This window comes from Polypterus senegalus, chromosome 4, assembly GCF_016835505.1.
Source record: "Polypterus senegalus isolate Bchr_013 chromosome 4, ASM1683550v1, whole genome shotgun sequence".
Classification (NCBI taxonomy): Eukaryota; Metazoa; Chordata; class Cladistia; order Polypteriformes; family Polypteridae; genus Polypterus; species Polypterus senegalus.
In genome coordinates this window covers 114,842,972-114,860,643 of record NC_053157.1, presented here as the reverse complement: position 1 = coordinate 114,860,643, position 17,672 = coordinate 114,842,972, and the positions used below count along the sequence as shown (strand labels likewise).

At 38.4% G+C, this 17,672-nt stretch overlaps 1 protein-coding gene across 7 annotated transcripts in view; it reads left to right on the top strand.

The window, feature by feature from the left end:
• The window catches only part of lnx1 (ligand of numb-protein X 1), a 279,852-nt gene that overhangs the window by 244,712 nt on the left and 17,468 nt on the right, over positions 1–17,672 (top strand). For all 7 annotated transcript variants that reach the window (XM_039751199.1, XM_039751196.1, XM_039751197.1 and 4 more), the window contains 3 exons: positions 374–511; positions 5,504–5,681; positions 12,163–12,388. In XM_039751199.1, coding sequence (XP_039607133.1) covers positions 374–511; positions 5,504–5,681; positions 12,163–12,388 — 542 coding nt within the window. The remainder of the gene's footprint in view (positions 1–373; positions 512–5,503; positions 5,682–12,162; positions 12,389–17,672) is intronic.

The following is a 17,672-nucleotide window of genomic DNA, read 5'->3' as shown; positions in this document are numbered from 1 at the left end:
GCTCAGGAAATTTCCAGCAGGTAAATCAGAGCACAGATTTAAAAAACATTTCAGTAATATTGGAGCATTTTTTCTTTTAAATGAGCACATGAGAAGTGTTTATAAAGTGTAAGTGGAAAAAATGCCATTTTCTGTCTCTATGAAAAAAAGCTGTTAGACTGAGCACAAGTGCCAAATATCCTTTTTGAAAGTTTTTAATGAATTGATTTTTTATTTTATTGAATGTTTTTTTGTTAACTGTTGAGGTTGAACTCTCTTGAACAGAGTATAAGATTTAATTGCTCCCAGCAGCACTGTGCTTTATGAACCTGGAAGGCTGCTTTTTATTGTTGGGTAAGTAAGACTGCTCTAACATCTGGCTATTGTCACGCAGGCAAGCGAGGAGCGGGTTCACTTTATAGTTTCCCGGCAGACTCGAGAGCTGACCCCTGACATCCTACAGGAAGCCCATTGGAGCATGAATGGCAACCCGCCACCTTACCCTGGTGAAGACTATGACAACGCTGGAAAGGTGAGCTTCCAAAGCCCTGGCACTGGTCACCATAGCCCATTTACAAGGCTGGGTTTGATCTGAAGCAGGAGAGAGCGTGTGTTACTTGCACTCTATATCTTACAGTATGTTGCATGCACTTACTCGTTTAAAGTGCTGCAAAGCAATATATTTGTTACAATATTGTATTTAGCATTTAAACACAGAAAGCATTATAGATATTAAGTTAACAAAACTGACAAAACAAAACTTACACATTTATGAAATGTTGAGCTATGGTATAGTAGTGTTGCTACTGTCTATTTAGAATTCTGAGATTAAATGTTTTTGATTGCGACAGTTTACATCCAAATCAGAACCACAGGGGCCAACCCTATCGTGCAGGCAACTGGTGCAAGGTGGAAAACAAACTTAGAGAGCATGCCAGTCCATCACCCAGGGACATGTTTTGGGTTACGTCTTCACTACTGTTGGGTGGCCATAGTTCAGCAATGAATTAATGGACACATAGTGCTGGCTTCCATTTATATTAATCAGTTTCTGTGTGTTTTACCAAATCTGTATTTAGTAATTTGTAAAATCAGAGCACTGTAAGAAAATTAACTGAGGTGAATGACTTACTGTGTTTCTGTTTTAAAAATGTTTTTAAACCAAAACAGTTTCCATTCACACTAACGTTTTTACTCATTTTTGAAAGTATCTCTGCCCACACCGAAACAATTGAAAACACATATGACATAGACATCCGCCCACACTGTGCGTGCACGTATCAGAGAGAAAATTCTTAATGGGGTGGTAATGCCACCAGCCAGGGGATTTATTACAAAACTGTAGCGGCCGGTAAATTATTTACCTTTCCAGATGTATGCAGCGTTCATACTATTACAAAACTCAATTTAGATGCATACAGGTAAGCAACACAACAAGCACCATGGAAAGCGGCTCTTCTATGCCCACTGTATTGGAATATGGTTTCCTTCTGTGAAGAATGACCAATCAGATAATGAAACTTTGTAATGAGCAGAACCCAATCAGCAAAGGGCTGTAATAAGTACAAACCAACTGGGGCGTGATTAGAGTCTGCGTTTTCATATTACAATGCCAAACTACCATTTTTAGAGGTATATGGTTCTGGAGAGCATTTTCAAAAGTACCATATTTTTATGGGATGAGAACATTAGAGGGTAGAGTGGACGAAAAGCAAAAATGGAGGCTAATGCCTACATTTTTAAAAGGGACATAGCCCAAAAGTGACCAGTTAATACACTGAGATACACAGAGTTAAATCCAGAGTATGTAGAAATAAAACTTGCATAGACATGAGAATGCGCAAACTATAGAAAGACAGTGACCAAGTATGGGATTCAAGTCAGTTCTGTTGGAGCTGTGAGACAGGAGCGCTAACCACTAAACCACTATGCTGGAAAACATTCAGGAATAAAACAAACTGCTCCTGTTCGCTTTCGTCTCAATCTGGTTAGGCCACCCGCCTTACAAATGTAGTTGCTGCTCTTTTTCTTCACATCAAAGGATTACACAAAGGAGCAGGTATGCCCACACAAGGATGAACTGGTAACTGCAGGAAGGCCAGCCAAGACAGGCATTAGCTGAAGGCCTAAGTAAACAGGCCCCCCTCTCAGAAATGGCAGCCTAGTGCCTAAGCAACTGGGAATAAAGCCAAAAGGCTGCAGCTCTAAACCCCTGTGTGGTCCTGAGCACATCGCTTAGCCTGGACATAGTCCAAATGGAGAACCCTCTGTACAGGGAGAATGTTTGCCAGAAATGCAAAACTGATAAGAGAGCTGGGAAAAATGCAAATTACCAATTGATGGTGAGCTAAGACCTTCTTACTGCCTTTCCAGTTTATTTTGCAACTGTTGTGTTCAGGCCATTTATACATCTTTCGGCATACTCTATGAATGCACATTGCGTCCTTGGTTTGTACCAGTCTTACACCCTGCGTTGCCAGAATAGATTTTGATTCCCTGTAACTCTGCAGTAGAAAAACCAGAGGAAGAAAACTGACGCACAGCATCTTTTCCTGAATTTGACAAAATTTCATCTCCAGTAAGTAACCACTTACCCCAAATGAAATGTTTTCCCATTTTAGGAGAATAAATTTTCTTTGCAAGCTGTAATAGCATCAGGCAACAGGCATGGATGGATCCCTGGGGCTTTAAAAAAAGTCCTTTTGTAAATTTCACTATACCACATATACAGGATGCTGGCTGACGTGGAAAGCTGACATTTCTGGGTGTTAACCACATAATGGAGTAAGTAGTAATTAAATAAAAGAGCTACCCTTATGAGTTGCTAAAATGATACAATTCCATTCTAGTTGAGTGACCAACTGATTTCTAGCACAAAGCACTCCTTTGTAATCTTGCTATTTCACACTTATAGTTATATTTTCCAAATTGCACAGAAATCAGGAAAGAACTTTTCCAGGGTGAAATTTAAAGCTTACTGGCATCAATGAATATATAAAAAAAATAATAGTAATAATAATTTAAACACTCTGATGACTATAATACAGTTTTTAAAAAATCACATAAATCCATGGTTTAATATTTCTGTTAAAGCATAATATTCTGGTGAAATGTCTGTAGTTAACAGTTTATAAGACGTCAGGGAACCTAATGCAGTAATATCTCCAGCCAACACTGAAAAATCAGCTATAACATTGTGGACTGTTAAAATGCTCCTTGAACACAGCAGGTTAGGCCACTCGTTCTGCTCCACTTCTAGACTGGCAACCATGAGGTCATATGTTCAAGTCCAGAAAGAGATCGACCTGCAGTAAACATGTCACAAGCCTGTTACATTGGAGTAAGACGTGGGCTAGGTCTTCTTGTGACAGAACTTTGGAGGGAACTGGTTACACTGAGCGGTAGAGTGGCATTTCTTACCTACCCTGAAAACAAAGTGTAGCAATTTTCTGAGCAGTATGAACTTTCCATTAGCTTAGCTGAATTTCTCAGTTTTTCCCGCGCCAAGGCTCGGCTTGTAGGTTTAAATTCAGGATGGACAGTTTAGCTTGAACATGCTTTTTAAACTGGTGTCACATCATATGACTTCTACTCAGAAAGAATGACTGCAATTGTTGATCTTGTCACCTGAGGATATCAGACTACACAATTAGAAACTGTAGAGGATGACAAATTACACGACTCTGTGATGACTTTCAAGCACAGTTCGACATTTCCAAAATACCGCAGGCTCCTTCTTTTTTCTGACAGTTAATAATGTGCTTCCTGACTGTGCTGGTGCCGTACAAATGCGTTCAACTACAATCTTGGCGCTTTTATTTCTTCTTTTCCATTCTGGACAAACACAAGCCATCAGACGGATGATTTTCTCTTCTGTCTGAGTAATCCAAAATACCCACGCTCCTTATCCCGCTTGATGCATTCTGTCTAGTGTGCTTCCTGTTGTGTGCTCATTGGTTGTCATCTCTCACATGCACAGAGCCTGCCACCGTAACTAATGAGAAAATAAAAATAGATGAATATTTTAGGGGGAGTAGCAGACTAATTGGACTGAGTTACTGGGTAAGCCAGACTACAAGACGAGAGTCACGGGAGCGTGTACTGCCTCTGACCTGCTAAGACCCACTTTATAGCCTTTAAAAATATTTCAAATGAATGATTCTTTATAGAAAAGTTTAATCAAGTTATGGAACAAGTTGCACTGGGTGAAACTAAATAGGACTATACTTCAGATTTTCATATTGAGAGCCACAGAATGGAAGAAGGTTATATGTCTGAAATAAATTGTATTCTGTTACTTTGCATTTTTTTTCCAATGATATAAATCCATTTTTTTTAATCACCCATTGGCCTTGCAGATTTTTACCTGTCAAATTCTGTTATGCTTTCCAAATGCTTAGCATTGTCATCTTTCAGGGATGACCACGGAGAATAAATGAGCACACAAATGACAGTCTAGTTTGTGACTTTGCCCCAACAGTAGGTAGGCACCTAAAGATTGCCTTTTTTGGTCTGCCCTCACAAATGAAGACATGACATTACTCTGTACATTTCAGAGACAAACAGATGTAATCAAGTCTTATTTTTGTAAAATAAGGCACAGTCTTAGGTTGTTGAGCAAGTCTATTTACAGTATGAGAAGGAAAACCTTTGCTGAAAATGATATTTATATTATCTGAAACAACTGAAAAGGTTTTCAGCATATGGCAGTCAGTTAATAATGCACACTCTGTAGTAATTGTTGGCACAAGATCTTTAACTACAGTCGACCCCCATTCTTAATTTCTGTTTGTTTGAAGAGTGGGATTTGGATATGCCAAATTTATACCTGCATATACCTTACTGACTTAAAAGGTACGGTAGATGTTAAGATTGTTTCTTTCTTTTTGTTTCATATACTGTATGTCAACAAACATTCTATATACACTACTGTACATACAGTATGTAAAGTATGTTTTTACATTTGTGTGTGCATACATATGCAGTGTGATGCTATATGTGTGTTTATATGTATAAAATACACACTTTTGTGCCTTTGTAGGTTGATAAAATAAGTACACTAAATAGTTATAATGTATGTGTTTATAGCTACATCAGCATACACACTTCATACTTTGTCCAATAATAGAGCACCTCTGGCTTATTTCAGTTTTTCATTGTTTCTTTGTACTGTAGCTTTCAGCTCTGTAAGAGCTTTTTTTCAAATTGAACATACAATTTAAGACACATTTTTTTCCTTTTGTTAAAGACTGTTTCTCAGGCAGTATTTGCCCCAAGCATTTTTCCCAAAATCTATGCTTTGTTACGTTGTCATACTGTGATGACTTGATTTGGATGTAATTGTCACAGTGTTTGAAAATATTTTCTGATAGAATGAATTGTAGGTATGACTGAAGGTAGGCACCTTGGGGATCTCCTAGGATTTTAGACATGCTAAGTGAATTGGAAGTAAAGAGCCATGTGGGGCTGAAAGGCCTGTTCTTGTTCACACTTTTTCTCATGTTTTTCTCTTTATGTTTGCCAGAGCACTCATCACAGCGTGACCTACCGTGAGAAGGTAGTCAGTCTGAATAAAGAGTCACACGAGTCACTGGGTATGACAGTTGCAGGAGGCATGTCAATCCATGGTACACATTTGCCTATTTACGTTACTAGTGTGGATCCTGATGGAGTTGTGGGAATGGATGGTCAAATAAAGAAAGGTAGGCACTTTTTGATCATTCCCCATCATTTTGAGCAACCCCTGTGTTGCTGGAGGAAGTGAATGAGTTGTCTGGTGGTCCAGAGCTTCAGGCGTTCAGCTCAAGGGTGCATAGCTTCATTATTGCTCATGTCATTGTCTTTAGGACTCTGCATGTTTTCTCCATCTTTCTGCAGGTTTTCCTCCCATTAGCCAAACATTTGTGTGAAGTTGATTGGCAATACTAAATTTGAATGAAACTTGATATTCCTCCTAATGGCAGACAGTGCTGTAAACTGTGCAATGAGGTTTTTTTCAGGTAATGAAGACAGACATTTGAAGGTAAGGTAGTTCTACTCACTAACCCTGGCATCACATTTAATGTTCATATTAGATAGATAGATAGATAGATAGATAGATAGATAGATAGATAGATAGATAGATAGATAGATAGATAGATAGATAGATAGATAGATAGATAGATAGATAGATAGATACTTTAATAATCCCAAGGGGAAATTCATATAACCCAGCAGCATCATACTGATACAAAAAAACAATATTAAATTAAAGAGAAATAAAAATGCATGTAAAAACAGACAATAACTTTGAATAATGTTAGCATTTACTCCCCTGGGTGGAACTGGAGAGTCGCATAGTGTAGAGGAGGAACGATCTCCTCAGTCTGTCAGTGCAGAAAGACAGTGACATTTGGTGTATATCCCTACAACTGGCCCAGTATTAGTCGACTGTAGCTGTGTGGGACAGCACCCAGTGATGGACTAGTGATCTGACTCTTAAACCTGCACTCACGGAATGGGAGGATCAGTGTTGCTGCATCCAATTTGCCACCAAAACAAATCTGCCCACTTTCAAAATCACCTTAAACTGTTTGTGGATTTCGAATATTCTTAACCATGGGAAACGATCTTTAATGGGCTGCCAGATAGGGAGAAATAATCCTACAGGAATTTGTATGGAGGAAAACAAGGACAGGAACGCAATGGTTAATGGACCAAATTAACAATTAACTCCCACAATGTAGAGTGTGCCTTAGAGAGAGAGAGAGGTTAGGAGCATGCGCTAATAACCCTGAAATAAATGAAATACATAATTTTCAACATTAACACCCCTAAATGAGATAGGAATTATTGGATGTGTGAATGTTAACTTAGATGGTCCAAAAAGCTTCTTTAAAGAATTGCATGTCAAACCCAGAATTTTGGAAATGTGCCATACCCTGATTCAGATTCATTTATTTCAAAAAGTCTAATCAGTGACTTTACATTGTTGAACAATTACTGTGAAAATGTGTCCCTCAGTGGGGACCTTTTTTGGCGTGAAGGATTTAATTATTTGTGACAGTGTAAGCCACACTCCCAGACGTATGAAATGAGTCCAACTTTGATGTAGAATGATCTTGGTGTGTCAGAAACAAATTGCTCAGAGGACGAGCTGTAGCTAATCATGTACTGCTCACAAAATTAGCTGAGAAAACTAATCTCTAATTAAAAAAAAAACTAGAACAGAAACAATTGGGAGCCTATTCCTCCAAGTGCAGCCCTTAATCAAAATGCTTTGCTATTTTCAAGCGTACTGTCGCTCCTGTGCGGGAAGATGATATGGTGGCACGGTGCTTACAGCTGCTGCCTCACATCTCCAGGACAAAAGCTTTGAAATTGACTGCCTTTTTCTGTTTGCATGTATCCCCTGTAAATGAGGTCATCTTAGGCATTCTGGTGTTCTTCCCATGTGTCAAAGGTGTCCAAGTTAGGTGGATTCATGAATTGTGAGCATGTGCAGAAGTGAGATGTGGAGGTGATTGGCACTCAATATTGTAGTTTCCCTACAAATCTAAAATTGGATTAAGGTAGCTTTAAAATGGAGTAGTAGATGAATGGATACATATTCTTGCTTATGTGAAATGCATAGGTAGGCATCGGGGTGTTACTTTGGCCTTTGCAAGAAGCTACCTGCTTACTGCGTAACTTAGTTTTACAGATTTGTATTTGTGATAACCATCATTTATGGCTGAAGGCACCAAGTTCACATTTTCAAACTGAAGGATTTATTTACCAAAATGTAAATTGAGATTCACTGTATACATGTTACGTCAGTCCTTTGGGGGGCAGTGCAGTGGATTTTTTACACTGACAATGTTATTTTCAATTCAGTTTCTGCACACAATTCAAAGCATCTCTTCATTAACTCACCCTTGTGGTCTACCATTCCATCAGCTTATTACATTTTTAGTGTCCATCCTCTTTCAAGCCCATTATGCTGATCACTTTAAAATGCATTTCACTGTTAGCCAGCGGGCTGAGGTAATGCTGCACCCATGAACTGCAGGCACATTTTCCAGGATACAGCAGATGCTTTGGTTACTATGCTAACACGCTTCAAAGGCCCAGTAAGAAACCCTTTCTGCTGCTTTCAGAGGTTGTATCCAGTCCTCAATAGTTTGCTAAATAAGCATCCCACAATGCTGAGCATAGCTGCCTCCTCCATCCTAACCGCTTACTTCATACTCAAGCCTCCCTTACTTTCAAGAATATTTTCTTGTAGTTGAACACCAATGTTTGCTCAGGAAGACTTGAATTCCTGCAAAATATTCCATACTACAAGACTCAGACTGCGGCGCAGCCTGTAAATAAAAATGTGAAAGCGGACGGCCTCCTAGACACATACAGGACCAAGATGACTATTTTAAAAGGCTCCCTACTTGTTTTGTTGTTTCTGGTAAATCCTTGCTGTCATGTTCATTCAGACAAGCTTCCAATGACACACCAGACGTTTCCAATAGCCACCTGGAATGTTTTAATACTCTTTGGTGTGCAGGTGAGTCAAGAATCGAACATTTATTCATATATATGATGAGACATAGATGCACAGTCATCTCTCACCATTTTATAGGTAATTAAGAAGATCCTTAACTTAAGCAGACTTACACTGCTCCTAAAGTTCAGCAAGTACGGTTTTATATGTACCCAACAATATCGGCAGGATGTACAGTATGTGTGTATACTGTGCATCAATAATTTTAAGTGAAGCGCAATCTGTATACAGTAAGGTTATTTTGTAGATGACTCAGTCTCCATACAGGAAGCTGCAAAAGAGGCAGACATAGCATCTTCTATTTCATATTAAGTTATAAGCTGAGGTTTGCCTACATGACTAGAAAACTGGAGTTGGGTTTAGTACAAATTAAATGGTTCAATAAATAAGTTCATCTCTACTATCTCTCTGATTTAAGAGTCACCCTGCCCTTAACAGGATATAAGTTCATACATACTTTGCCAGTTGCCGAGTGAAAGAGGCAAATTAAAACTGAAACAGAAGCATAACAATATTAGATCAAAAATCCTTCACCCCGGAATTAATCACTGCACATCATTCCTGCAGATTTAAGAATATCAGGTTAGCAATAATACATGTCCACAACTGCTAATGTTTGAAAATCGTGGCTCAGTTTGGAATGAACAGGCACAAAAGCACTCATCCTTCAAATCCAAATTCTTACTTCAAGTTAGCAATGGCCGCCAAGTGTCCCTGTGTCTTGCTAACATTGTGCAGTGTATTAACCAGGACCAAAAGAAAAACAACTGTAGTCATACTGTATTTTTGTACTAAATTATTAGAGCTCAGAAGTGAGATACTGTATTGCTACCAGCAGAATATGTGTGATTAAAAAACAAATGTTTACACATAGTCCAGTTGCAGTGAAGTATCACAAAAACGGAAAATGGTGCCATTTCATATGCAACTGCACTGCATGGGGATTTAATTTTTATGCTATATACTGTATAAGGATGAAGCATGGCAATCAACTAATATTACTGCTATGGGCAGTACACACAATGTAAAAGCCATGATTTTATTTAGCACCTTTCTATATCAGAATAGCATCCATTCCAAAAGCGCCATCCACCCTCTGAAATTACAACTTTTCAAAAGCAGTCTTTACTTTTGGATCTCAGGCAGGTGAAGTGACTTACTCAGGGACACACAGTGAGTCAGAGCCTAGAAATGAAGCAGCATCCCTAGGGGTCAAAACCCCCAGCCTCAGCCTCCAGTCTACACAGCCCATAAGGTACCCATTTAGGTACCACCAAGAGTTGCCTACAACCTTGAGCCTATTTGGACCAAAATATATACAACTCCCAGTAACCACTTAATAGAAAAAATGGCTTCAGAAAATAGAAGGATAGGAATAATTGGAAAACTAACATTCAGCCAAGTCAATTAATTTCATATGTATTGCAGTTGTCTGTTGTTGGTTCAGATTCCAAATTCCCCCGGTCTGAAATCTTGTGGACTGTGCTGTGGTATCATCCTTCAGACTCTTTAAAGTGCCTGCTGATGGTGGCAGCTGAAGAAGGGACTATTTAAAATCACAGATGTACTTATATAAAACTTCATCACATCCAAGATATTTAACAAAACAAGTAAACAGAAAGGCTGTATTTTTTGAAGTGGGTGACTTACTATGCACACAGACACAGACATTTCTATTTTTACAGTTTGCTTCAGGGGCTCATTGACTTAATAGTGTTTAAAAAAAAAAAAAAAGCTGGTATAACAGTAACAGCCTGTCAGCGCACCACACTTGTTCCTCTGTTTCTTATGTTTCTCCTATATTGTCATATTTTTCTAACATTTGTGACTGCTTTCTACAGCATTTCTTCCATTCAGTGTATTGATTTTCATATTTGTATTTTTATTGGTTGTTTATAGTTTACTTTTTGTATTATTGTAGTGCATTTTTAGATTTATGCATTGTTTTCTTTTGATGTGACTGCATTTCATTCATTTTATTTTCATTTAGAGTTTCATTGTTTCTTATATAATTTTAATCAAATATTTATTAGTTGTTTAATCTTTTTTTTTTTTTTGCATAAACTATACCACTGCATATGTCGTATTTTGATTGATTTTTGTAAACTGCATGTAACAGTATGCAACATTTTTGGCAATTCTAGATTTTCCACAGTATGGATTTTACCTTTTGAAGCTCTTTTTTATGTTTTTCCAGTAGCATTGTAATAACATCATACTTTCTTATTGTGATATTTCAAAATGCTAATTTGTTTTATTTCTCAATTTTGATGTTCCTAAATTGATGATTTGTTACTTCAGTGATGATCAGCAGTATACTGTTTTGAAATATTTCATTGATCACGAGTTTTAGAAGTCTCTGCAAATTGTTTTGCTTTGTTTTTTAAATATTGTAATATATACTTGCAAACATTTAAATTGATTGGTTGAGGTACCTCTTGCAGAGCTCTGATTGGCTATGAATGTTTATTTATGGAGCTACACCTCAGATTGGCAGACAGTCAGGGTCAGTGAAAGGGCAACATTACAGCAGCTTGTATATTTTCCACATTATTTTCAAGCATTTAAGCAACCAGTGTGTTGCACCTCACAATATAATAGTGTTATTCTTTGTATTACGTTATTAAGATTTCCTGTTTTCACCAAAACAAAAATCCCATATTATTGCTTAATGGTAAAAAAAAAATATTAATAGCATCGTCAACTACCACACTCTGTAGCAAATGTTGAACCCAAGCTCTTTAACCTGTTTTACAGAAGTTGTAGTAAAGAGCACAACACAGATTTCCATTTTTTACTACATCAGATGTTGTTTCCTATTTTAAGGGAATTGTATTTATGATACCACCAAAGAGTAGCAACATGCAGGTCAGACATGCAAGTAACAATTTCACTGTACTTTGTACTCATGATCATACTACAACTACATGCAAGGCAGGATCCATCCCTGTGCACTCCTGCACTCACTAACTCACATTGGGCTAATCTGGCATCACCAATTACTCTAACCTGCAAGTCTTTGAAATGTGGGAGTAAAATGAGAGTACCCAGAGGAAAACCCACATAGACACAGGGAGAACATGCGGCATCCACACAAACACTGATTAGGCATGAGATTCAAAACAAGGATGCTATAGCCATAAAACAAGCGATCGTATGCTGCTCTACAGAAAATTATTGTACCTATTAAACAACTCTCATTGACAAATGGACAAGAAGAATCCATCTCTTAAGTAGGAGGTACAAATAAAAATATTTAGCACTTCTAAATTAGCCCGGTATAAGTGCAAATGTGGGTGTGTCCCTGAGCAGTTGTGTCCAATGCAGAATTAAGCACAAGGCCACAACCAACTCTGATTGGGACATTAGTCCACCATAGAGTACACCCAAAGGACACAATCCCAATAATTCTCACTGAACCAACGCAGAATCATCAGTCATGTCAACAATTCCATCTCTGGGATTTTAGGGGAAACTGCAGGAACAGGGACAACCTATAGATGCAACCCTGGCAGTGACTAAGGTTAGGTATGTACAGGTATAGGCTATAGCACCACTAAGCTGCCAATATATGGTGTAGTTGATTGAGTTTATAATCCAGACAGTTTTTGGAGTATATATCGGTTGTTTTCCTAATTCAAATCAGTTTTGGTCTTTGTTGTTTTCAGGTGACATTCTCCTGAGTGTCAATGGCCTTGGACTGACTGGGGTCACACGCAGCGAAGCAGTGGTCAACTTGAAGAACACGTCTTCACCAGTGGTTATCAAAGCTCTAGAACTGAATAACTGGGAGCACAATGAGGCTTATGGCCACATGCCTTCAGATTCCAATGACAACCACACAGTGAGTGACGACTGGACCCCTCCCTGGATCATGTGGATCCAACTTCCAAGGTGAACACAAGGAAAAAAAGTCTGAAAGTATGCTGTTGCATCCTAACACCCTGCCATTACTACACCTTTAACCTGAATGCATTGTCAAAATGCAGAATATCTAAGTCTCCTCTACAGTATATTAGAAGTGGCTTTGCACAGGTTACTGTGTCTACAACCCATGATCACTCTAGCTATCCTAAACACATCATTTACTCCCATATACTCTGCACATCAGTCACTTTTCCAAACCAATTTAATTCCAGGGTCACGACTAGACACCATCCCAGAAGTATCTGGCACAAGGTAGAATCCTGACAGACTAGTCTAAAATCTGGCATCACCCATGTTGTGAGGGATTTTTCATTGTCACAGTTATTTTTAACCTCACATTATCGTCACAACTCTTAGACTCCTTCACATGAGTCCACTCTCAGATTAGGAAAGTACATTTTTCTTAATAGCACAGGAATTCGAAAATGTTCAAAATTACTTTCATTATTTGCCCTAGAAGGTTATTCATTGCAGTGCAGTGCATTATTTTTGTCAACATGCCTCAAAACAATATGCCTATGGTTCTCTTAGGCACAGATGGGAAACTTCACTGGTTTTCAGCAGCCTGTAAAATCTAGGGTCCTTAGGCACATAAAATTGTTTCCTTTTAATATTCAGCATATTTTAAAATAATATACAAAAAGTGCTGATATTTCAAATGCACTCTAATTACAGTTAGAGAATTTAGCGGGGCTTCTCAAGTAATTGCATTTATTTCTAGCAACTCATACATGAAATGAAAATGTGTTATTATATACTGTGGATATGCAAAATCTACACACATTAGATAAGGATGCAGCAATAAATGAGAATAGTTAAATCATTCATTGTTGTATCCTTATCTAGTTCTTTTCCATTTTTTAATAAAAGTTTATCACAGAGCTTTTTCGATGTAATGTCTGAAATCAAGACAAACCTTGTCCGATCTTTTTTTTTCACCTTCAATACAATCTTGTAGCGTCTTCCCCTCTCTGTGCAGTTTTGTTTAGGTGCATCATAAACACGTTCGCTTAATGAAGTACCCTCACGTCATGCCACTGGTGATGATAATGCACCAATGCTGGGGCTACATGCGTATCAGTAAACGCAGAAGCACTAAGGTCCACTTCTGAATCATCTTGTTGGTCAATCAAACCATTGGTCGGGCCAGTGTGCAAAGATACAGATTTTCTTTGCCATCTGTAGTACTATATGCTTGTGTTTACACATTGCACACAATCACACAGTATGTAAATGGTAGGAACATATAATGTATTATTGCCTATGTTAACTAATTAGAAATCAGATAATATGTAATTAGCATAAATCAAATCAAATGAATAAAATCATCAAAAGGCTGCATGGATTATACAGTCCTATTTAGGCAATCCCAGAATTCATTTCATTTAAGTTGCTGTACTCTGTTCTTTGCTGTTCAATCTAATATATATATATATATATACAGTATATATATATATATATATATATATATATATATATATATATATATACAGTATATTAAATTAAAGAGTAATAAAAATGCATGTAAAAGAAGACAATAACTTTGAATAATGTTAGCATTTACCCCCCCGGGTAGAATGGAAGAGTTGCATAGTGTGGAAGAGGAACGTTCTCCTCAGTCTGTCACTGAAGCTGCTCCTCTGTCTAGGGATGATACCGTTCAGTGGACACTGTTCATCTCATTTATATTTTTGTTCTGCTGTAGGCAAAGCAAGTGTTGCTCTAGTCCAGGGGTGGCAAACTCCAGGCCTAGAGTGCCACAGTGGCTGCAGGTTTTCATTCTTACCATCTTCTTAATTAGTGACCAGTTTTTGCTGCTGATTACTTCTTTTAATTATCTTGACTCAGGCCCCATAGTTGTTTCTTTTTCTTTAATTAGCAGCCAAACAAAAATGAAACACAAAACAAGCCACCACATGGCCAGCTCCCCTGTGCCCATTACACAATATCTGAAATTAAAGAGAGGTGATGGTCTTGGTAAGGTTGATCTCTCAGGTCACCAAAACATGTTGACGGTGCTCTTAGAAAGAACAGAAAAACAACAGTTTTAGAAATGTGTGCTGTGGCAGAACGAGAGCAGCAACAAGCCATGGAATTAAATAACGGCTTTAATTAACAGCAAGAATTGGCTTCTCATTAAGAAAGTGATTGGAGTGAAATTGGTTGGAGTTTGAACACCTAGTTTAACTGGTCATCTGTTAGCTCGTTTCACATCTCATTTCTGCATTGCTGTCATTTAATGAAGAAAGGAATCAATTCAGAGGGCTGAACTCTTCTAACAGGGCTATTAAAGTAATGGGGAAAAGGTTAATTAGCAGTGAAAACTGGTCACTGATTAGGAAAAGGGTTAGGATGAAAACCTGTAGCCACTGCGGCAGTCCAGGCCTGGACTTCGCCACCCCTGCTATAGTCAGTTCAATGCATCTGTCCATTTCCTGAGCTGGCCTAATCACAGTTAATCAAGAGGGCAGAATCCACATCAGCAACGTCAAGCATACAATTGTAACCAAACCAGGGCTGGTTTATGCACAACCCCACACTCAAGCAGTGTTGATTTGACAATAATCTAGCACAAGCATTTTAAGGGATGTCTCATGAGCAGTGGGAGAAGGAGCCAACCCCAGCCAATGTGCCAACCCTTTATAGGGCAAAACCCACATTCACTCAAATTAAAAGTTGCCAGGTATTTGATGGTGCTGCAGTGGGTAACGCACCTGCCTCGCATTTAGGAGACCCGGGTTCGCTTCCCAGGTCCTCCCTGCGCGGAGTTTGCATGTTCTCCCCGTGTCTGCGTGGGTTTCCTCCGAGTACTCCGGTTTCCTCCCACAGTCCAAAGACATCCAGGTTAGGTGCATTGGTGATTCTAAATTGTCCCTAGTGTGTGTGTGTGTGTGGGTGTGTGTGGGTGTGCGCCATGCGGTGGGCTCGTGCCCTGCCTGGGGTTTATTCCTGCCTTGCACCCTGTGTTGGCTTGGATTGGCACCAGAAGATCCCTGTGACCCTGTGCTAGGATATAGTGGGTTTGAAGATGACTGACTGACAGTTATTTGGTTGGGATGTAGGAGATTGTAGGAGTACCCACAGAAATAATCCACACATGCAATTAACAACCTTCTCAAGCTAAAGCCCCCCTCAGTTCAGTTAATCCTCACAATGAATATGAATATCTGTCCAATGGCTTTGATAGGTTCTAAGGAATGATGAACTAGTTGTGTCCTGTTCTGTTTGGTTTAGAGTTCTTCATGTGTGATAATCAGTCTTGTAACCTTGCCCCATAATATTTGTTTCAAAGACTGATGATGATCTCTTGGATAAAAGCGGTTGCTAAGCAAATAAATATAAATGTAAAACAGTCTCAACAAACTATTCAATGTTCCCATACATGCATAACCACAAACTTTCTAATATATTAGTCATATACATATCTATGCTGAATGACATTGAGCTTTTATCTTTGGATGTCACAGTGCATCAACAGTCATGTACAGAATGGGTTCTCCTGATCTTGACTAGTTTTGTCTGCTGGTTTTCTAGTCTGCAAATATCCAGTCCATATAAAATGGTCCAAGTTAAGGTCACATTTATGAGCCCACTTAAATGAGAAAACCAAAAAAAAAGGATGAAAGTGTAAAGGTTGCAACCTGAAAATGCACACAATTATGGCAGAAAACAGAGGTTTACTTGCTTGTTACCTGAACAGAAGTAAGCTGCCCATACATTTCTAGTTTCATTTTGCAGTGTGCTGAAAGCCAGGTCTCTACGAGATGGTGTGCTGTGCAGCTTCACCTTGACATTTCTGTCTCACAGTGAGACCACAAAACGTCAGACATCTTTCACTATTCAGAGTGGTGGTCCAAAATGTTTGGGCTACAGACTCTGTCTTCATAACATCCACAACTAAAGCACTGATCCTACAGAGAAAAGCAGCTTTGATGACAACGACCTTGTAACCAATATAGTAAGGAGTTCCATCAAAATTTTATTCTGACTTCTTTTTCAGTAATAAAGGCTTCACGTGCTTCTGAAGTTTTCATAACTGACTTTATTTGGCCAGGAAGGGATTAAAAGTATCAATTGTTATAAACTTTCCCTAGAATGTGACTTTTGTTTTTTACATTTGCCTTCAGGTTTGCCTTGAAGTTACAAAAGTGAGCACTACAGAATTCTGACATTTTAACCATACATACAGTATTTAAGGTTTAACTATGTGCACTAGTCCAAGCGCTGAAATGCAATTTTTTATTACTTGATGCTTTAATAAAATGCAGTAATAGAGTTAGGTTGGGTATTACCAGCATGCACAAATTACAGAAATGAAAGTCCTTAAACTAGGACCTGTCTATTTGGTGTGTCAGTTTGATACGACTCAGTCCGGCCAATTTGATGAAAGCACTTTGCTGCTATAAGTAGACTAAACAGACAATCAAATATTTCTGATTGTGATTTTATTTCAGTTTGCAATGATCACACCATTTCTCTCGTTTGAAGCCTTTTTATGCAGGTAATTGACCTAAAATGGTGCTAGTGTGGTACTTGAGCTGGTTTGCATGGAGTAGATTGATAATGAGCCTGTATATCATGGGTGTCAAACTCCAGTCCTGGAGGGCCGCAGTGGCTGCAGGTTTTCATTCTGACCACCTTCTTAATTAATGACCAGTGTTTGCTGCTAATTAACTTCTTTTACCTTAATTTTGTTATTCATTCTTCCTTCCTGGTGATTGACTGCTGCCCTGTGACGCATCTCCAGCTGAGTGTTCTCCGTTCCCAATGCAATTTGCCAGCATGCCAGAGCCGAGTATACAGTATTCAGCAATGTACATTCGTTGAACGCCACAACCTGGTAAAGTCGGTTCCCAGTGCAATTTGCCAGTACGCCAGAGCTGAGTATATTCGGCGAAGTACATTCAAAGTCAAAGTGAACTTTATTGTCATCTCAACCAAATACAAGTATACAGATGGACGAAATTGCGAAGCTCAGGGTCCACAGTGTAACAACATGATGTGCAAATAATAAATTAAAAATAGAATTAAAATTTTAAAATTAAAACACAAACAAGACATTGTGCAAAGATAGAACAAAGAAGTAGCAGCAATATTGATGTGTAAGATATGTAATATAATAAATAATAGATATAGATAATACAGAGATTATCAGCGTATGATAATAGTTGTTTAAGACGTGTGTAAACAATGACAGGTCAGAATGTTTCACAGCAGAAGGATATCAAGGGTGTCAAAATACTTAAAGGTC